The sequence below is a fragment of the Strigops habroptila genome, chromosome W (genome assembly GCF_004027225.2).
Source record: "Strigops habroptila isolate Jane chromosome W, bStrHab1.2.pri, whole genome shotgun sequence".
Lineage (NCBI taxonomy): Eukaryota > Metazoa > Chordata > Aves > Psittaciformes > Psittacidae > Strigops > Strigops habroptila.
Window position 1 is genome coordinate 31,241,547 of NC_044301.2, and position 21,647 is coordinate 31,263,193.

General features: G+C 43.2%; 2 protein-coding genes across 6 annotated transcripts; one reads left to right on the forward strand and one right to left on the reverse strand.

Moving 5' to 3' along the window:
- Nucleotides 1-672: 672 nt before the first annotated feature.
- Nucleotides 673-5,813, reverse strand: LOC115619004 (transmembrane protein 231-like). Its single transcript, XM_030511021.1, is given in 9 exon segments — nucleotides 673-783; nucleotides 786-895; nucleotides 1,751-1,856; nucleotides 1,990-2,071; nucleotides 2,358-2,501; nucleotides 3,305-3,434; nucleotides 5,179-5,344; nucleotides 5,425-5,639; nucleotides 5,707-5,813. Coding segments are annotated over 9 exon segments (1,134 nt in total). The 3' UTR covers nucleotides 673-709.
- Nucleotides 5,814-5,954: 141 nt separating this feature from the next.
- Nucleotides 5,955-21,202, forward strand: LOC115618966 (gamma-aminobutyric acid receptor-associated protein-like 2). Of its 5 annotated transcripts, XR_003994883.1 has the most exons (7): nucleotides 5,955-6,058; nucleotides 6,351-6,406; nucleotides 11,912-12,084; nucleotides 15,235-15,328; nucleotides 17,710-17,744; nucleotides 20,858-20,930; nucleotides 21,108-21,202. XR_003994883.1 is itself a non-coding variant. In XM_030510962.1 (6 exons), the coding sequence occupies exons 1-4, from the start codon at nucleotides 6,025-6,027 to the stop codon at nucleotides 15,323-15,325; spliced, it is 354 nt and encodes a 117-aa protein (XP_030366822.1). In that variant the 5' UTR covers nucleotides 5,955-6,024; the 3' UTR covers nucleotides 15,326-15,328; nucleotides 17,710-17,744; nucleotides 20,858-21,069. The 5 variants fall into 5 exon arrangements, 4 of the variants coding, with proteins under 4 accessions (XP_030366822.1, XP_030366823.1, XP_030366821.1 ...); XM_030510962.1 differs by lacking the exon at nucleotides 21,108-21,202 and having other exon boundaries at nucleotides 20,858-21,069; XM_030510963.1 differs by lacking the exons at nucleotides 20,858-20,930; nucleotides 21,108-21,202 and having other exon boundaries at nucleotides 17,710-18,745.
- Nucleotides 21,203-21,647: the final 445 nt, after the last annotated feature.

Sequence of the window (21,647 nt, forward strand, 5' to 3'; positions counted from 1 at the left end):
TTGTTGCTAAGTAATGCTTACACCGATCAAGGATTTTTCAGTCTCTCATGCTCTGCCAGTGAGGAGGGGCACAAGAAGCTGGGAGGAAACAGAGACAGGACACCTGACTCAAACTAGCCAAAGGGATATTCCATACCATGGCACATCATGCCCTGTATATAAACTGGGGGGAGTCACCCGGAAGGGCAGATCACTGCTCGGGTCAGGCTGGGTATCGGTCGGCGGGTGGTGAGCAATTGTATTGTGCATCACTTGTGTTTATTGTTTTCTTTTCCTTTTCCCCTTTAGTTTTATATTCTCTCCCCTTGTTATTTCCCTTATCATTATTATTATTATTGGTGGTAGTAGGAGTAGTTTTGTATTATACCTTGGTTACTGGACTGTTCTTATCTCAACCCATGGGATTTACATTCTTTAGATTCTCCTCCCCATCACTCCGGAGCAGGAGGGAAGAAGTGGGGGTAAAGTGAGTGAGTTACCAGCTGGGCTTAAACCATGACACTGTCAAAAATATAAAAATTTTCAGTCCCAAAGCAGTGTTCCCAGAGAAATAGATGAATGAACACGTATTTGAACAAAGAAGCACAAACAGAACATACTTGGAACATACTTATGAAGTTTGATCTTCCTAAGTAAAAAGTGTATAGAGAATAAAGGCGGCTATCTATTTTTTGAACTGCATTTCTTTCAAGTGTTCTCAGACATCTCCTCAGGACTGGTGCTGTTTGTAGGACAGTACTGGAGACACCGGCAAAACTGGTGTTACTGGAGTTGTAGTCAGCTGTTCTGGAACATAAACATTTTAATCCTACCAAACACCCAAAGAAAGATAAGGAGAATGCTGACATACTGGATCCAGGCAAATTTAATCACTTCTCCAAATCCTGGCTGATATTTAAAGAAAGTCAAGGAGTGTTAATGAAGAAGCTTCTGCTATTACCACTGCAATAGCTAAACAAAGGGACTCAAAGGTGGAAAGGCACAAAACTTGTTCACGTGGCAAATGCAAAGCTTTTAAGCCACGGAAACCCCTAAAAGCCTTTTACCATAGTATGCAACAACAGTTGCAGAGAATGTCTGTCCTAGAAGACATTTAAACCAATTCTGTGCAAAGTACCTAGTTTGTCCCTGACTCACCAGAAAGTAGTTATCAGTAATAGGCAGGTAAACAAACCTCCTAAGAAGTGTGTTCCATACAAATTCTTTTAAATACAGGCTTGTTCTTGGAGAAAATGAGTAAAAAACGTAATGAACGAAGAATTATTTTATTGGGAAAGAAATCAGGTATGTCTGCACATGCAACAGATTTGCCACATTCACTGCAGGGGTTATTATTTGGTGAGCTTACCTTGCATACAGATTTCTAATGATTTAAGTCAGAGAATACAGTATCATGCTAGTGGCATCCATGACACATTGGGACAGCAGGTGCTGCAGGAACAAAGCAAGACTTTCTAAGGATATTCACTGTGAATGGCTAAGAAACTGCCTTAAAGGCCAGTATAGAAAGGCTGAAAAGCAATACGGGTTCCTAGCAGAGAAAGACAAGAAATGGTTATGCAAGCAGAACCATCCAGAGGAATGGGCAAATAGGTATTCGGTTAGCTCCAGAACTATAGCATTTGCTTAGCTAACAAAGAAAAGGTTCAGCAACAAGTCTAGAAGAAAACAGTTTTCGTTTGGCCTATATGTGAAAGCCTAAATAATGCAACCCAGTTATGTCACAGTTTATGCAGTTTTCAAAGGATATAAGATAACTTCCACTGGGTAATGAATAGTGGTGTTAATGGTAAATGGTGTATCTGTTGCTCTTCCAGCCATCCACACAGGGTTGGGATCTGAAAAGACTGTTGTAACTAAAATGGGGAAAGGAAACATCCAGGTTAAGGGGCTTTTCAGTCTTAATACAGAGCTCAAATCCTCACAGAACAGCTGCCAGTATGATAACTACTACTGCCTTGTAATTCATAGCTGTACATTCAGGCTTACCATATCTATCCCAATATGCTGCAATGATGTTTGTTAGATCATAGTCACTTGCAAAGAGACTTGTGCCATTGACCACAGACACCTGTTACAACAAGGAGATACTTGCATTATTCGTCCACTCTTCAAGGAAGTAACTCTACCGAGTTTCTTATGCAAAGTCACCATTCCCTTGAAGGAATGCACATAACCATCAGACTGAACATCTTGGCAGAATAACCTTATCCACCTTTCAGCCTAACAAGAAAACACCAGTTCCAAAGTTCTGCAGTCCACTCTGTGCAGGAGTATGAATAATTAGGGTGTAACCTATGGCACTAGGAGGATAAAGAGAGGGGGAATTGATGGAGAAGGAAAAAAAGTTTCCTCACGTTGTATCTGGTATCCAGTCCACAATGGTTAAGTAATTGCCTCTGGTTCAGTTTCAGGTCTCCATTTATATGGAGCTGAGACCCTGGCACAGGAGAAAAATACTGAAGAAAAGCCATGCTCTGCATCACAAGCGCTGACATTCTCTGAAATGGTGAACACGAGAAAAGAGAATTGGGGGGGGGGAACACAACACACTTTTCTACTTCTTTGTTTTTACAGATTTTCTGCATGGATTTTATTTTTTTCCTGACTCCCAGTTTCAGACTGTCACATTAGTCTAAACAAGGGAATACCAAATAAGAAATATTAATTACTTTTTTTTTGAAAGTTAACTACCTTAGTTGCGAGTTAGCTAACTTTATAAACCAAACAGTTCCACAGAAATTCAGTGAAGTCCAACAATCTGTGGCTAATGACAGAAAGATTTGACTTGACATAACGTGAAAAGCAGCAAGATGACTAAACACGTTCATTGGAGACACACTTTAAAATACTCAAGCAGTAAAGACCAAACAAGGAAGTTCCTTTGCCCTTATCAACCACTCAATCTGAAGGAAAATTTTCTTATTTACTGTAAAACAAAGGTGCTGTGAATATTGGAACTGTCTGTGATACTAATCACTGACCTGATACTCCAGCACAAATTTAGGACTGTCAGGCCTTTACTCTGGGCCTCGTAGGTTTAAGAAATGTTTTCTACACCACACACCAAAATCCAAAATGAAACCAAACCAAAACCAAGACCCACAAAACATATCAAAAGATTCAACAGAGCTAGACTAGGAATAACCCAGCAGAGGAGGAGAAAATTAAATATTTGTTAGTAAAATAAATCTTTCAGATAGTAATTTCAAATATGGAAAGGTTCTTTCATGCTTTGCATAACCACTACTGGAATATTACATTGGGTCTAAATGTTACAACAAATAAAACTAAAAATGCTCACATAAAGCTGGTAGGAAAAGAGTAAAATTAGCTGAACACCAACTACATGCTCTGTAGGTTGTAGTGGAAGTTCCAATCTAAAATACAACTGATCCATTTTGCCATCTTGGTTTTTGTTGTCTTCTCTTAGTCTAGAAGAACCAATAAGATTTTTAGTTGGTTTTTTGAAGACAGGAACTTCTGTTAGAAAGAAAACCAAAGGTAAAACCCCAAGGGATCTCCACAACTGCAGTATGCACATACTACGGAAGCAGATAAACCACAGTCAGGAAAGCAATAAAAAGCTGCTTGACTTTATAGATACAGGACTAGAAGCAAGCAAGAAGCCTGCAATTTTGTCTGTTATACAATGTTTCATATGCCCCCCCAGGGAGGGAAAGCATATCAGACTCTTCAAGGTCTCTTCTGCCCTATACCATTCCAACCACCTCCCCTGCATGCTACAAAGCACACCTTAGTACTGGATCTTATGCCACATCCTGTGCAAGTGTGTGACTGATGGTCAGGCTTTTGCCTCTTGCCATTGCAGCCTGCCTCTTAATGGCCTCTGCATGCCAATTTCTGGTTATAAGCCAAGGCTTGCTACATTTCTGTGCCACAAATGCCCAGCACTTCAGCTATTTGCAAGCATAACAGGACCCATAACAGAGGTACTGCAGAAAAACAACTGCCACTGTTGAATCCCAGAAGGAACAACTGCAGGGCAGAGGCCATGCAGTTTAGAAAGCACATACCTGCTTTCAAAACCAGGGGCTACCGAGTAACCCCTGCAAACTTCAGACCATGATAAGCCATATGGAGGATATGGGGGGGGGGGGGGGGAGTAACTAATTTGAGTAAACTGATGTGTTCATGCAAACTACCAGTAGTGCTTAGGGACAAGGCCTAGTGGTGGACTTGGTAGTGTTAGGTTGGACTTGATGATCTTAAGGGTCTTTTCCAACCAAAATGATTCTACAACACTGAGAGGGAGTAAAACTGGACTGGTTAAAAACCACTTGTGCTGAACAAATTTTGGTGTGTGAGACAAGGAAATACAAAATGAAATATAATCCTTTGTAAATAAGAAAATTCAGTTCTAAGTAACATTAAGCTTGGTGGCTTTGTACATAACAACAAAACTTTCCAAACCTAAAAAGCCCAACCAAAAGAACATAATAAGGATCAGTGTATAAGATATATCGTTGTAGCTGACATAATTTTAGAACCTTATGACCTGCGTACAAAATTTATTGTAAGCAAAACAGGACTGTAGATAAAGAGTGTCTGAACCTAGCAGATGTTCAGGAGGTGCTGTAGCTAAGTTAATTGATAAGTAGAAGGACGAGGAGAAATCACTCACTTATGTCAGTAGTGTTACCGAACTAATTAAGGTGGTGTAAGTATTTATCTACTGCGCGTGCTTCAAAGACTACCAGAACAAGAGTTCAGGGAACGGCCGAGTGATGAAGATTGTTGGAAGAAGTAAAACGACCACCAAAGACCACTACCACGTTGTTATGTACATGTGAAAATGGGCGTGGAATTATGTAAAACGATTCTCGGAAAACTAATGCATATATATGACGTTTATCAGAAACGTAATGAACATGTATGTTAAGCAACAATATAATCACGGTCTGTTTTATGCTTAAACGGGACATACATTAGAAGGAGATATCCCCTGTGTCTCTCAGCGCTGCAATAAAGAATACCTGCTTGTCAACTTAAACTTCATTGGCGAGTTCTTAGCGAGTTCTACGAATCATGTGAGGCATAAAGTTACGCATGGCAGCAGAGCAGGACAGGCCTCCTGCTCACAGCACCACCAGCACTCATCCCCGGCCCTGCTGCTGCCCCTGGTCGCCCTCTCCCGCCCCGAGCGGGCCTACCGACAGCACCAGGACCCGCAGCCGCTCCCCCTGCAGCCTGTTGAACGCTGAGAATGTGTTCCACGCCAAGAAGCTGCCCGGGCTGGGATCGGTGGTGGCCATAAGGAGCAGCTCGTACTGGAACCGCACCGTGGGCTGCTCCAGGTACGAGCTCTGCTTCAGCCAGAAACCTGCGGACAGAGGAACCGCGAAGCCTCAGCACCACCCCGGCCGGGCCGCTGCGAGCCGCGCGCGGTGGGTTGGCGCTCACCGTGGCTCCAGTAGGCCACGAACAGCGGCGACACGTAGATCGTGATGTGCAGCAGCACTAGCGCGGCGGCGGAGCAAAGCCCAGCATGGTACCACGTGTGCAACGCAAGGTAAAAAAACAACCCCACAACCACCACCTCGCCGCGCGCCCAAACCGCACCTTCATCATGGCCACAGCGAGGCCCAGACTGACGGGACGCCGCGCCTATCAGCACGCTAGGCGCCGAGGGGGGGGGGGAACGGGCGCGTCAGCCAATGAGCGCGCTCCGCTGCATTCCGCAACCGACGGCTGCGGTGAGGCGAGAGCGCGCCCGGGACTGACAGCGCGATGGAGGTGGCGGCACCCACGATGCGGCTTGGAGCAGCCCGGGCAGAGCCGAGCGGACGCATGGCCTCGCATCCGGCAGGTGGTAGCACGCTCGGCTGCCACAGCCCCGCCCGCGAGCCCGCCGGAAGCGCTGAGTTCGGGTGGTTGCTAGGGAACCGGCGAGCCGGAAGTTCCGCCCGTCGAGCTGCGGTGGTGGTGTTGTGACAGGCACCGTGACAGCGCCAGGCCCGGCACGAGCCCCCGCCGCCTGCACACGGGCCCCGCCGCCGCACCATGAAGTGGATGTTCAAGGAGGACCACTCTCTGGGTAAGGGTGGGCCCGGGCCGGGCGCTGCCCGCCGCCTCCCGTGTCGCTGTGTCCCGGTTGGCTCCCCGGGCCGGACGGCCTGTCTCTGGGCAGACAGCCGCCCGTCGCCCGCGGCGGCGAAAGGTGGCGCGATGCCCGAGGACGCCTCCCTGAACAGCCGGAGATCCCCCTCGGCGGGGGCAAGGCGACTGCGATCCCCACAGGCTGCCGTCCCTGCGGGCACTGCCCTCCCGGCCTGGGACACCGGTGGTTCCGTTACCGTGCAGTGACTAATTGCGAGTTTTGTCCACAGAGCACAGATGTGTCGAGTCGGCAAAAATCCGAGCCAAATACCCTGACCGTGTCCCGGTGAGTAACCAAGCCAGCTTCATCTGATCGCTGGGAGGCAAAGGTGGATAAGCTGTTTCCATCCTGCCCTCTCATTTGATCAGATCCTACTAAGGAAATTCATCTTTCCTTGTGTGTCCTTAGGTGTTTTAAAGAGGCTCCAAACGCATCTAACTAATCCAACATTCCCTCTTCTGCCCCAGTGCATATTGACAAGTAAGCAAGAGTGCCTGATCTAAACACTTTCCGGGCATGTTTATGCTTTATCAGTGTCCTGATTTCTTCTAATGTCAATTATATCCCAGCAAATACCTTCAGTGTCCTGAGGATTCATTCTGTGCCTGATCCCAAGAACAATAAGTTCTTTAAACCATGACAATCTTCCATTCTGGCTCTTTGAGGAAGGTGATTTTTCCTCATGTATCCATGTCTATAACCAGTCTTATCATGGTGAATTTCCCCATGCAAACCCTGTTATTTGAAGAGCCAGTGCAAGTGGTGACCTCTCCTTTTTGCATTAATACCTCCCTACCTGCTAAATAGTGAATGACCTTTCCTCTTCACACCACAATTCCTTTTATAATCATTCAGTCAGATGACCACACTTCACATCTTTGTTACAGCTAGCAACACATCCATGTTCTCGACTTACCTGCTTGTGAGTAAAATTTCCCACATCTAATCTGATCACATGCCAGTTGGTGCCACTTCTGTCTGGCATTTTGGTAAATAGCATCCATTAGGTAGTGCAGCCCAGAGAAGAACCTCTAATCTCATCGACTTTCTCTGCTGCTGAGCTGCACCTAGTCACAGCACCTTCTCCAGCTGCAGTCTGTCAGGCTGAGCTGATCCTTGCCATTCTCTGCTTGGCTAACTACCCCCTCATGCACAGACTGCAGTGTGCTAACGACCATCCATCTCCACAGATAGATACCCATTTGTCTGTTTCAAGAATATCCCTCATAACCCTAGGGGAAAAAGAGACATTGAAATTCAGTGTGAGTCAGAATTACATGATGCTGTATCAGGAATGGACAGCAAGGTGTGGATGGATACAGGAATTAAATCTCAAATTGCAGTGTGATGCTTTGTCTGGGCCAATACATGTTTTATGCTTGACGATTCAGATTGAGCCATGTACCTTTCACAAAATAGTTATTTAATATATTTTTGGCATTTAATAGTCAGAAGTGTTTTTCAGACTTACTGTATGTTTCCTGCTTTCTAGGTTATAGCTTGCATCCAGAGTGACAGAGGTCAAAGTGACTTCAGTTCTCAGCTGCTGTATCTGTCTACCTGGATTTAGAGATGTTTCAGTGGTTCAAACCTATTAAGATAATATATGAGCAGCCTGACTCTGTCCTAGGAGAGACCTTTTAGGAGTAAAATGGGAGGTGAAAGAAATTCATGCTTGCTAAGCACTGCAATCTTAAATTTGCCTGGGGAATCAAGTGGTCTAAGGGTTAAAGGTATAAGTTTTACTAGAAGCTGTTCACCAACAGCCTCAACTTCCATTTATGACAGTTTCTGCATTATGAAGCTAAAATACCTAGTGTGTTATAGTAATCTTAAAAATACAAAAGTATCAGTTGTTAAGGCTTCAGTATGCCTTTCAGGCTGTTCTTGGTCTGCTTTACAGTTCTCTCATACTAAATTGCGGGTGGCAGCTCCTATGCCCTCCTTTTATTTCTGTAGGCAGATCTGAAGAAATTATAAGGAAAACCCTCTCCACATCATAAGATAGCATATTTTGTAAATTTGCTTGGGCATTACCTGGATGCTGTAGCAATGGGGAATGCAGAGCTAAGGAATGGAGACACTGGAACCTCTTGTAAGCCTTATTTCCTCATGTGCTACATTTTTCCTTCAAGAACTAGCCTGTGTGGAGCAATAAGCATCAAGTCCTTTCCACAAGTAATACTTAATTCTCCTTCTTCCTGTATCTGTCGCTTTCTGTTTGGTTTGTTTGTGGCCATCTTTCCTTCCTGTAGTCAATTTCTAACTTCCTAGCATGAAGTAAGATACTCTAATGTCAGTCCAGCATAATACAAAGCAGAGAATAGCATCAGTGAGTCCTACCTTGACAACAGTAACACAGTGGAACAAACAATATGCCTTAGAGTGCAGTTATATTCAGAATAACACATGTGAAAATAAAAATAAAATAAAAAAATCTGGTTTCCAGTGGTAAAATCAGTATGTTATTGCAGACTTGAGTCTACAGACATCCTAAAATAGTGATTAACACAGGCAGTCTTTTTTTCAGAGTTGCAAACAAAAGCCTGTTGATGCTGCAAACATCATCTTATTCAGGCATTTCTGCTTGGGTCCCTACCTGCTTTCTACTACCAAACACTGTGGTATAGGCAGAGAATAGCCCCGTTCCTGAGGAGGTGGCCGAGCAACATAAGCAAAGCTTGTGGTTTGTTGGGGGTTTTGGGGGGGGTTTTTTGTTTGGTTTTGGTTTTTCCCCTAATTATTTACTTCATTTTTTTCCTTACAGCCTACATACCCCATCTGGCTCTCATTCATATAGAGCTAAAATCTACACCTTATTAGTACGGCTTCACTGTCATCCTGTAACTTTAGCTGAAGCTGTAATTAACATCAGCTGCATACATTGCTGGATTAGCTGGCACTGTAGGTCTGGTACAGCGGAGGCACACAGACAGAATCACATCACAGCACCTTTTTAGTGATTTGGTAGAGGGCTCAACTGGCATCTTTGGCAGGCCAACTGGTATTCCGGAGCGTACTGCAGCCATGCTTAATTTCTCCTCCTTGAGGCATTGTTGAGCCTTGCTGAAGTGCTTGGTGGCTAGCTGTGGGAAGCCAATAATCATTGCTGGATTAATTATAGAAATGCAGAGAGCATAGATAGCACTGTAAAAATGAACATGTGGTCCATGGCCAACTAGAACCTTTCATTATACCACAACTCACACCACACAATATCAGTTTGACTATTTAGATACAACGTGGCTTCTTCAGCTCTACACCGAGTTCCCTGAAGGATGCCTATGCCTCTACTTAGCACGACAGTTTCTGCTGTAATGGTACCTGTTGTGTAATGGCACAGTATGTTGCACAGATGAATACAAAAGACTTCAAGGAGAAAAAAAAGTACTAATGAATACTCTAATGCTCTAGATGGAAACCTGAGAGGCATTCTGGCATCTCTGGTTTGTGCACAAAAGGTGAAATGGCAGATCAGATAATAGACTAGGCTGGTGCTTCTCCCTCCCATTTACCTAAATTCTGATTTTGTAGCTTCAGTGTTACTGAAATTTATTTCTAATATTTCTTTCTGTTTGGGGATTTTTTCTTTTGTTGTATGCTACATGCAGGCAGTTGGTTCTGTCATCTGTTGGGAGCAGCTTGGAGCATTGTTTAAAGAAGACAGTTAAGTTGGAAGGGTGGAAGTGGTGTGTATAGTAAACCTGTATTTCTTTGTTTTGTGGGATTTTATTTAGCCCTATGACAATTTAAATGAGGATAAACCATGCTTGTTGCAAACTAGAATTGTGTGTAACAAGATTGCAAGCAATGATGGTCACACTTGCATGTCCTATGAGGAGTGGCTAAGGACTCTGGGTTTGTCTAGTTTGGAGAGGAGGCTGAGGGGTGACTTCATTGCTCTGCAGCTTCCTGAGGAGGTGATGTGGAGAAGGGGGTGTTGATCTCTGCTCCCTGGGATCCAGGGACAGGACACATGGGAATGGTTCAAAGCTGCATCAGGGGAGGTTCAGACTTGACATTAGAAAGCATTACTTTACCGTGAGGGCGGTCAAACACTGGAACAGACTTCCTAGAGGTGGTTGATGCCCCAGGCCTGTCAGTGTTCAAGGCATTTGGACAATGCCCTGAATAACATGCTTTAATTTTTGGTCAGCCCTGAATTGGTCAGGCAGTTGGACTAGATGATTGTTGTAGGTCCCTTCCAACTGAACTATTCTGTTCTATTCTACTTTCTTTTTACATTGTGACAGTGACAAAACAAAGTAAGCAGCATCTGTACAAAGGGAATGCACTTCCTCAGATCACCTGCCATTGTTCAGGTACTAGCACTGCAGCCTAGTTAAACTTTTCACGACTCCATTACAGCTGAATGGGGCAAGGAAGGAATAGGGTTAAATGGATTCTTCAGTTTGTTACTATCAGCTAGAGTAAGTGAAAAGACAGAAGTCCTGGACTCCTTCTTTCAATCACCAGTTAAAGGGAAGTAGTGCAGACAAGCCACTCTTAAACCTGAAGCTCTCGAGCTGCTCATGCTTCAAACATCTCAGTAGATGCCAATTCCTCTCCTGCTCCTGCCCCCAAGCTTTTGTCACAGAATACACTATTTTTGTCTATTGCACATGGGGAACTTTAAAATAATTAGCCATATTTAAACACAATAGGACATTAGTGTCCCGGTATGAATAAATCACAGAATCGCAGAAGGGTTGAGGTGGGAAGGGACCTCCAGAGGTCATCCGATCCAACCCCTCCCTGCTCAAGCAGGGCCACCTACAGCCAGCTGCCCAGAACAGATGGCTTTGGAGTATCTCCAAGCCGTGAGACTTCACAACTTCCCTGGGCAGCCTCTGCCAGTGCTCTGTCACCTGCACAGTAAAAAAATGTTTCCTGATGTTCAGAGGAAACCTCCCGTGCTTCAGTTTGTGCCCATCACCTCTTGTCCTGTCACTGGCCACCTCTGAAAACAGCCTGGCTCCATTTTCTTTACACTCTCCCTTCAGGTATTTATAAACACTGATAAGATCCCCCTGAGCATTCTCTTCTCCAGGCTGAACAGTCCCAGCTTTCAGCCTTTCCTCATACAAGAGATGGTCCAATCCCTTAATCATCTTGGAGGCTCTTTGTTTGACTCTCTCCAGTATGTCCATGTCTCTCCTGTACTTGTTACCATAAAGGTTGGTCGGAGAAACTCTCTACATGTTAGTAAGTTAGAACAGTTTGGTCTATTCTACTATGTTAGATACACACGCTATTGTTAGTTTAAAATTTAAGCCTAAATACTGAGGAGCCCAGAACTGGACACAGCACTCAGGTGTGGCTTCACCAGTGCCAGTTCAGGGGAAGGATCACCTCCCTGGACCTGCTGGCAATACTTGCAGCCCGAGATACCATCAGCCACCTTTGCTGCCAGGGCACACTGCTGGCTCATTCTCAACTTGGGGTCCACATCACAGTAATTTCATATCTTCAGTGTACAAAAAGTTAAATGATGTGTATGCTTTCCTGTCACAGGTTTTTCTTTTAGATATATTGCATCTTTTCACCCCATGACTTCAATAGGCAGAGGAAGTTTTGTGCCATTGTGTATATGAATGTAGGTTTCAGTGCAGTTTAAAATCAGGTTTTACAGTGCTGAACCAGTCTTACCTCTCATTTGGCTGTGGTCAAGAAACCTTTTTGTTCCTCCCCTCTGCTCACTATTGTAAGCCTGCACCAGCAAGTGGTTTCCAAAAGCTATCTGTTCATAGCAATCCAGAAAAGCCTGACCTTCACACCTGTGCTTTACAGGTCATAGTGGAGAAGGTCTCAGGATCTCAGATTGTTGACATTGACAAGAGGAAGTACTTAGTTCCATCTGACATCACCGTGGCCCAGTTCATGTGGATCATCAGGAAGAGGATTCAACTGCCGTCTGAGAAAGCAATATTCCTCTTTGTAGACAAGACTGTCCCACAATCCAGGTGAGAGGCTATTCACTTGGTATTCAGAACCATGTCTGCAAGCCAGTGCGTACCAGAGGGACAGGAACTCCCCTCTTTGAGGCTTATCTGGTGATTTTAGGAGGGATTTGGTTACATCTTAATCTGACTGTGATAGTTTTTTCTCATGAGTTTGATAAACATCTTATTTCTTGAGCTAGACTGAAAGGAAAGGTGACTGAAAAAATATATTATAATTTACTTCCATGGCAAGAGGGTGAGCTCTGGAGTTATTATGATATCTTTCTTTGAGTGTAAGAACATTTACATCATCAATGAAAAAAAAATCCTTCTCGAAAAAAGTTGCATGTTGAAAACTCAAAAGCAAACACCATAAATTTTACTGAAAAAACATTAACCTGTCAGCTCACAAAGAAATGATGCTATTACTTGTTTTAAAAATTACTTATTTTCTTCTATAAGCACAAAATTACTATAGAAAGGTTTTTCACATTGCTTTTATATAGGAATAAGTTTCATTGTTGTCTGCTACATACAGAATAATGTATAGCAGAAGCAGCTGCTACAGCTGCTTTTGATACAAGACACTTTAATAGTATTTGAGGAAATAGTATGTCATGGTGTTACATGGCTTAGGTAGAATATTATTCTTATTAACCCTTACCTGTGTAAGAGTTCCTCCAGGTAACCTGTCCAGACTGTTAGCAATATTTTTATTTACTTTGTGATACACAATAAGGATCTGTGAGAACCATCTTTCACAGAATCACAGAATCATTAGGGTTGGAAGGGACCTCTGGAGATCATCCAGTCCAACCTCCCTGCCAAGGCAGGGCCACCTAGAGCAGGTTACACAGGAACGTGTCCAAATGGGTTTTGAATGTCTCCAGAGAGGGAGACTCCACAACCCCCCTGCGCAGCCTGTTCCAGTGCTCTGCCACCCTCAACATAAAGAAGTTCTTCCTCATGTTGAGGTGAAACTTCTTGTGTTTTAGTTTATGACCACTGCTCCTCATCCTGTTGCTGGGCACCACTGAAAAGAGTCTGGTACCATCCTCCTGGTAACCCGCCTTTGAGATATTTATATGCATTAATGAGATCCCCTCTCAGACTCCTCTTCTTCAGACTAAACAGGCCCAGCTCCTGCAATTTCTCCTCATAAGAGAGATGCTCCAGACCCCTGATCATCCTTGTGTCCTTCCACTGGACCCTTTCCACTAGCTCCTTGTCTTTCTTGTACTGAGGAGCCCAGAACTGGACACAGTACTCCTGATGTGGCCTCACTAGGGTCTAGTAGAGGGGGAGGATCACCTCCCTGGACCCACTGGCCACACTCGATGCATGACTCTCAGCCCCAGGTTGTCCCCAAAACTCACTGAAGTTTTCAGACCATACCTGAAACACCATTTTGTGGTGCCTTTCTGCACCCCTTGGCTCACTTCCATTCCTCCTTCCCTCTCAACCACTCCATCAGTCCCCATGAGCTACTCAACTGACTGCTCTTGCCCATATAACTGCCTTGTTATGGCCCCAAAGGCGCTCTGTGCTCCTTCACACATCACCTCAGGGACAGGTCCCTTCAATCACTCTCAGGCAACGAGCGCAGCCTACCGAACATCATGCGCAGCCTCCAATGCAACCCCACAGAGGTCAAGGTTACCCCCTACCACAGCAGGCAGCCCTGTGCCCGCTCCTGCTGCTTTTGCTCCATGCCCCAGGGGTTGGGCACCGCCTGCCCGCCCTGTGCGCAGCAGAGGTGCTCCTGGTAGCCTGGCAGCTCCTGCTTTGGCTCTCACCTCTCCGCACAGCTGGAGGCCGCAGGGCCCGGGCGAGGAGCATGGCGCTGGACTAGGCTCCTCTTGTGGCAGCATGAGCCCACCACTTCCTGCTTGCTTTCTTCTGAGGGTATTAGGAATGCCTGTATGTCATTATCTGAACAGTGCTGTAGAACTGCTAGGAACAGGAAAGAAAGGACACATTGTCTCATCTCACATGTTCAGGATGGGATGTCACATCTCTGCTGGAAAAACAGGGCCTTGAACCTTTAATATTAATGCAAAAAATGGTAACTTGTTAACAGACAAAACAAAAATCTCATCTGTTAACGGTTCTGTTCATCTTGTAGGCTGAGTTCATTACATAGACCACTAAACTCTTGATATCCTTCTCTCCTCATCCAGAAGTTTATCTGGTACTCACCAATTCCCTTCCAAGTACTGCTGCAACTCCTCCCAGCTCCTCTCTTGGGTAAAAAGCCATGCTCGTTTCCCCATCATTCAGCCTGTATCTTTCAGTTCACGACCCTTTTCTCAGTCTTGGGAAGTCAGGGAAAGGTAAGCTGAGGAGGTGTCACTTGTGCAACTGCCTGATTTCGACTGCCTATTTCATCTGCAGACAGATGGTTGGAGCTGTTGTACTGGCCAAGTAATTGCTTGGGTTTCTTTTTGTTTTCAAAATACAGGCTTTGCCCTAAAGACCACTACTACTTACACTGTGAAGGGACACATGCCTGTTCAGTTACAAAAATTTTCATTTGATCAAATGTTCAAAACCTTATCCCCTGAAAAAGCACTAGTTCCTGGCTAACTTGTCATTTACTGCCCACACATTTTGGTACTAGCACTACTTGAAGTCATCACTTTTAAACGATACAGAAAACAAAGCTTTTGCTCCCCAGAATAACCCAGAGCTCAAAGAAACAGTCCAAAAAGCACAAGTTTGATAGACTTGAGACCAGCTGAACATTCACAACTACACCAGGTGGAGGGAGAAATGAAGTTGCTCACACAAGAAGCAAGATGTTAATGCAGCTGCATTCAAGGAAGGTACCACCAGGCTCTTGAGCCTGGTATTAGTCACAGCATCAATAATGGATGATTCAGAACCTGAAATATGTTCAGTGACTAATTTACAGTAAAATAAGGAAGCATTCTGATGCATGCATTTGTGAAGAATAACAAAACCCTAGACACTGCAGAGAGCCCAGGATCATTTTGCTAACTCAGGAGTCAACTGCTTTCATATATCCTCATTTTTGTATTTTAATTTATGCACTGATTCACAAGTTTTAGCTTTTATTAATCCTTGTCTATGTAAGGTTCTAACTGCTACCATTTGCAACTGTCATGATCCAAGCAAACCATTTCTCTTTGTTTTTTTTTCCCCTTCAAGCTTAACTATGGGACAACTTTATGAGAAGGAAAAGGATGAGGATGGATTCTTGTATGTTGCCTACAGTGGAGAGAACACATTTGGTTTCTGAATGGTGGGTCCTGGCTACCATACCATCTTGCTGTGTATCTTGTAAATAGCTTATCATTTTCTGTTCTGACATCTACAGAAGTTCCTTCTATATACACACATTTGTAACTGGATTAATTCCTTAATATATTGACAGGTCTTGTTTTATTAGACTGTTAAATTATAAAGAAGAAGTTTTGTTGGTTTTGTGCTTTTTTTTTTTTTCTCGTGGCTATGAATTCCCAGAGCCTCACTCCTTTGGGGGATACACCCAATGACATGGATTAAATAATAAAGCAAAGTAGTTGGGCTACTAAAACATGAAAAGAAGAATACATTTATTCTGTTTTGAGGTGTTAGTTTAAGAGATAAAACCATTGAATTAGTATTGGGAACACTGGATTTGCTAGCTTATCCTAAGCAGGAGCACAATGTGATTATAATCAATTGAGCTAATATGTTCCTCTTTCTCAATTAACAAACAAGTACAATAAAAATTCCTGTCACAAACAGGCAGTGCTGTCATTTCTTTACCTTAATTTTGGTCAGAAAGTTATACATCACATTTACTAGATGCTGTACAGCTGCTTATATTATTTACTAGATGCTGTGCAGCTTCTCAACCTTTAGTATGTGGATGATGATTGATACAAGGAAGAAACAAGGAGCTATCTGTAGGTTCCAAAACAAGTAGCTTCAGAGCTACTAGATCTCATCAGAAGAGCAGCTATGCATAGCATGTAAGGAAGGACACCTAGGAGAAGGAATGATACAAGTAAGAGATGAGAGAACTGGACAACTGGAAGGTATAGTTTGTACATGAGTTATTGCAGAGAGAGAAATCATTGGTAAGGTGCTCAGATGAAAACAGCTGCATGAGTAGCTCAAAAAAAAAACCAAAAAAAAACCAAACCAGTAGTTGTGTTAGAGGTAATTATATAAATACACGTCTTTTCCAAGTAAAAATTCTGTAGGTATTGTAAGGACATTATGGAAGAGGTTGCCCAGCGAGGTTGTAGATGCCTCATCCCTGGCAGTGTTCAAGGCCAGGTTGGACAGGGCTTGGAGCAACCTGGTCTAGTGGAAGGTGTCCCTGCCCATGGCAGGGTGGTTGGAGTAGATGACCTTTGAAGGTCCCTTCCAACCTAAACTGCTCTATGATTCTACCACACTGAGGCAGGCAACTACAGTTAGAAATGCTGCATGCAAGATCAAGAATTCAAGATCAGTTCCTCCAGATGAGCACTACTGCCAAAGCAGGTACACAGCACAGCAGAAGAGGCTTTGCCGCAAACCCAAAAAACATTGTTATTCATGAGGGTCTCAACTTCTCTCCAAACGGGCTTACCACAGTTACACAGCTTCCTCTACGTACGGGCAAAGAGGCAAAGTTATGGCTCTGAATGGTGGGGGGCCTGGAAAAAACACCTGATTGACCTAATTGCACAATACTGGAGTTCACACTTTGATATTAAAGGATAACACTGTGTTAGAAAAGTAGCATCACTTTGAACTTCATAAGCCATCAAGGAAACACTAATTACAGTTTAGATTCCTAATAACAGTTTTACTTCATTTTCATACTACATGGTGGGGAAGAGTTTAGTTTTTAAAATGTTTCCAGCCACAGTGGAAATATATCATTTTCCAGGCTTAAATCAAATTCATGCTAACTCAAACTCCCATGAAATCACCTTATGCCTAGAATTATGTCTGGCTCTACAGTTACTCACAGGTACTGGCAGAAGGACTCCAAAATGAGAAGGTAGGAGCCTGTGAAATGTTGACACTGTAATCAAGGCTTGTCACAGTAACGGTGCTGCATGTGCTTACTGCATCTGAAAATGTGCTGTTGATTTCAGTAAACCTTTCACTGTTCAGAATAGCACTGCATTGTATAGCACTGCTTTAGTAAACATTCCATCACTGCTTCCATCCTGAATTCCTTCTACCACCACCCTTTCCACACATGTAGTATTAATGTTTACTCTTTGCAGAATTTTTGATTCAGAATGAAAAGTGGTTTCATCTGTGATTTTTTTATTACCTTTTATTACTGGAAAATATTCCATTTCCTTTAAGTTGAAACTCCACAGTTTGACTACGGTTTTCAATGTTTTTTGCTAGCTGTTAACGGGAGTAAGAAATGTAACTTACAACTGCTAGATAAAGCTAATGATGTGCTAACACATAGATATATCTAAACAAAACAAGGGAAGATGAAGTTTTATTCCCAATGTTATGATCGAGGTGACTTTTGGAATACCCTTCATAAGCCTCTCAAAAAACCCATGTAACTAACATCTCTGTAATGATGAGTTTAGATTTAGGAGACCAGGTACATGAGTAATTCCAGAGAATGCAAGGATACCTGTGCTAAGCAGTAACTTTACTTTTCATCTACAGATGCACTTAAAATGGCAATAAAACATCAAGAGATTTCCTTTTGAAATGCAGAGATGAAATGCATCCCTTTAGATAGCACAGTCACTCTTGTAAAATTATGAAAAGCATTTGGGTCCCATGTGATCCTCGCTTTCTGCTAACCCTTCAGGCCTGGGAAAGCATTTAAATTTATACACTGATCAGAAAACAAAAAAATACCTCACAATTCCTACAGCAACCCTTCTACATCACCTATGTTCAAGATAACTTGAAATGTCATCTCCAATATAACTAAACCAATACTAGATGAATTTAGATGGTCTTTCCTCAAAAATTTATCTTGCTTCTACCTGTAAACTACTGCTGCAACCCTCTTATAATGACATTATCAGATGCTTGGGATGGTTGTGCTTTGAGAGAAAGAACTTCTGCTCATAGCCCCTCAACTATGGCTCCCAATTTTACTCCAACGCCTTTCTTTCCTCCCTACCAACAGTAGCTTCCCAGAAGTAACTCACACTTCATTTCCATGCTCGTGCCTCAAGCGTTTTCTCCTGGTCTGGTTTCATAACCAGTTAATGGTTTGTAACAAGCAAAAGGAAGCAGCAGCGCAGCCCTAGCTCATCCTTTTCTCTAGTGCTTCTGGGCTTATGGCTAAGATGATTTAACTCCTAGTGAAAAGCTACACTGGGTTTTGGGCTCATGGCTTGTTTTTTTATGAAGACAGTAATTCAATTTACTCTGAACGTACTGAGATCAGTAAGTGCTTCAGCCTGCCTAAGGTGAGCAGTGGAAGCACCCTGCAAAGATCAAAACCTTGCTTTTTCAAAGGTACTGAGACGTTAGCATGTTGTCTCATGAACTGCAGCCTTCCGCTCAGACTGTTTACTTCTACACTTGGACAAAAACACTTGTTTCCATGCTCTGGTTTTGACTTCCTTAAAGATAAGAAGGTGGCCCTGCCTTGTTACTGTGATTGAAAACAGAATGGTGTCTCCAACAGTGAAGCTGTTAAAGACATCCCACTAAAAACAAGGGTTACAGTTTCTTTGTTCTGGCAAATAGGGACCATTGGTCCTAGTTTGGGAAAGTCAGGGACCTATCCAGTAATACAAATATGCTCATTTTACACATGCCTTGGGAATCTCGGTGCCCTCATATGCTCTGCTGCTCCCCTCATCAACTGTTTGGTTGTCCTCACTAACCATCAACTGTGGGCATTTCATTTCCCCTACTTACCCCTCCCCACAACTCTACTCCCCTGTGGCAGGGTCTCTGCATTCTACTGTCCTCCCTGTGGACCCTTAAATGCTGCTTTTTTTTAGCTCCTTCCCTCTCTGCATATTCATTGACTCACTCTAGGCTTAAATATGTCCTCAACTCCATCCAAAAGTGAGGTTAATATTACTGTTCAGCACCTCTAAAACTACTTTTAAACCTGACAAGTAGCAGAAAGCAGCAGTCTACAGGTCACAAGTATTTTGCAAATGCATAGGAAAATCCAGGAACAACCTCTCCCAACAGCCAGGCTCAAATTTTAGGAAAGAGTTAAAAGAATTTACATCATATAACTGCTCATCTGAAAACTAGTCAGATGCCAAGACAGAACTGGCCTTATGTAACCCATTTTAATATTGCAGCTGAATGGGAAATGGGAACATTCCAGTCTGGTCAGCAGGTTCCCTACAGACCTTCTTGATTAACAAAGGGAAACTAGGTATGGTAAGGTACAGTTTCTGCAAGATTTCAGGGAAGGACAAAGGTAAATTTCAGGAGCCTGGAAATGTACTGGTTATCTCTTTAGGTACACTACAGGACTCTACCCTTGCAATGCTATTTCCTCAGTTACAATTTCTCTTAGCAGTTCGCCCTGTAGCCTATCTGCAATGGCATCTAGCCACTTTTCATCTTCTGATGACTAATGCGAGTTACTATTCTCCATAATCCCCTGCCTTCTACAGACACATGCAATGACTCCCCTCCTCACCAATACAACTGGTATTTCTGCTGGATTTGAGAGGACAGGCTCATACATATGGAATTCAAGTTTTGTTAGTTCTTCAACAAGTAAGAGAGAACTATTCTTATTTGACAAGTCAACCCAAGTGTGAAGTAAAAGGATTTGCTGTAATCAATTCTCAGACTGTGATGTGATATGTACTGAACAGTCCTATATGTAGCTCAGCAGGTTGACTGTACAGGCTGTTTGGAGAACTGCTGTGCCCATTTTTCAAATCCAAAACTATAGTAAGATACCAAAGAACAGAAACCTCAAATCACTAAAGAATTCTTAAGTTCTAAATTATCCACGTCTTTCATCCCACCATTGCCTTGTCCAAATATTTTATGAAGCACAGTTTACAACAGAAAAAGTACAAAAGGGGAGTGTGCTCAGTAGCAGTTACATAGTCCTGAACTTGCTCACAGAAGGCAATAATCAGGACAGAAAGCTTACGGAGGATTACCTGCTGCTTCCCCCAGCTCCCGGTGTTGACTGACTGCCATGCAGATGTTATTTGGTAATAAAGCATAAAGGCAAAGACTGTCAGAGACCACTTCCAGTCCCCCCCAAAGCATCTTCACCTCTACCAGGTTATTAACAAATACTTGCCGGGAAACAGTGACATAAATGGCTAAGGCATCCCTGCTTTTAATTAACCACATATCATGGGGGGACAAGGGTTGGACAGCACTTGAAACACTGAAAAGTAGGTAAATGTTTGCCTGGAATTACACAGGATTGACAGGTTTGAACCAGGTAATCCAGGAGGTTTCTTTCCTGCCCACAGAAGCAAAGCAGTTGAACAGGTATCTGGTGAAGTCCTGAAATTAAAACAGATGCACGAGATATACATTGTAAGTGGTATTATTTGACACTGCTTACCCCCAGCACTTTTTTGCTTCTGCTTTGGCTATATTTAGTAACTAGAAGCTTATATGAAGGAATTCCAGAAAAAAAGACCCTTTAACAGAACTAGTATTTCCAGTTAGAAGCAATGGGGTTGGGGGACATGGAAAATTCTTCCAGACACCAGACAAGGAGAGCCAAGATTTATAAAAACATTATTTACTACACATTAGGGTTGTCCCAGCAACACAAAACCAACCATAACATGAAGACAGGAAGAAAAAAAGCAGCAGTAAAATTGTACAGTGACGGTCTTTCTTCCACAGCGCTGCTTCAGTTTCAGTTGACATTACTTCCACTGCAATGGACTATGGCTGATAGATCATATCCTCAGGTAACAGGGGATAGCACGTCACTGCTTCCTTTCATTTGGAGGCATAAGTGTTCCATGCAGCTCAGAACTTCAAGTCTGCAATGATCCTTTTCTATATTTCAATAAAAAGGGGCTTCAACTCAAGCAAAATAAAGACTTCTCTAAATTGCTTTCCTTTTCACTCCTGTCTCCTTACAGCACATGAACTAGAGGACATCTTTTCCTGGCCCTTGAACTGCAGACGTATCTGCTGTGCACTAGAGCTCATTGCTGTATTCTCATGTGAAGTGCAGGTATTCCTTGGTATTCTTGACCCAACCCGGCAGGGCTTAGCTATGCAGCACTTTGCAGGCTTCTTGGTAATTTAATGCAGCTTCCTTGTAGTCCCAGTAGGTTTCTAGAGTCTTCATCCTGACAGGAAATGCACAACACTGAAAACATTTCTATATTATCCTATTGAATGTAATGCCACAAAATGAAAAAAAAGCAAACACCCAAGAACATGATGATACCATTTGAGCTATTTCATGCTACTAAGTGAAATTCTCTTGTACTTCTAGATAGGCTTGGAGAGGCCCAGGCCCTGAAGCTAGTGTATCTAGACACTGTTAGCAGTCTTACAAAAGGAAGCAAGCCAGATCCTCTACCACACTTCATACACACTCTCCAGCAATAGAAGTGTCAGTGTTTGTGTGACCATAGGTTATAGAAAATTTCCATGGTAGCAAAGAAATACTG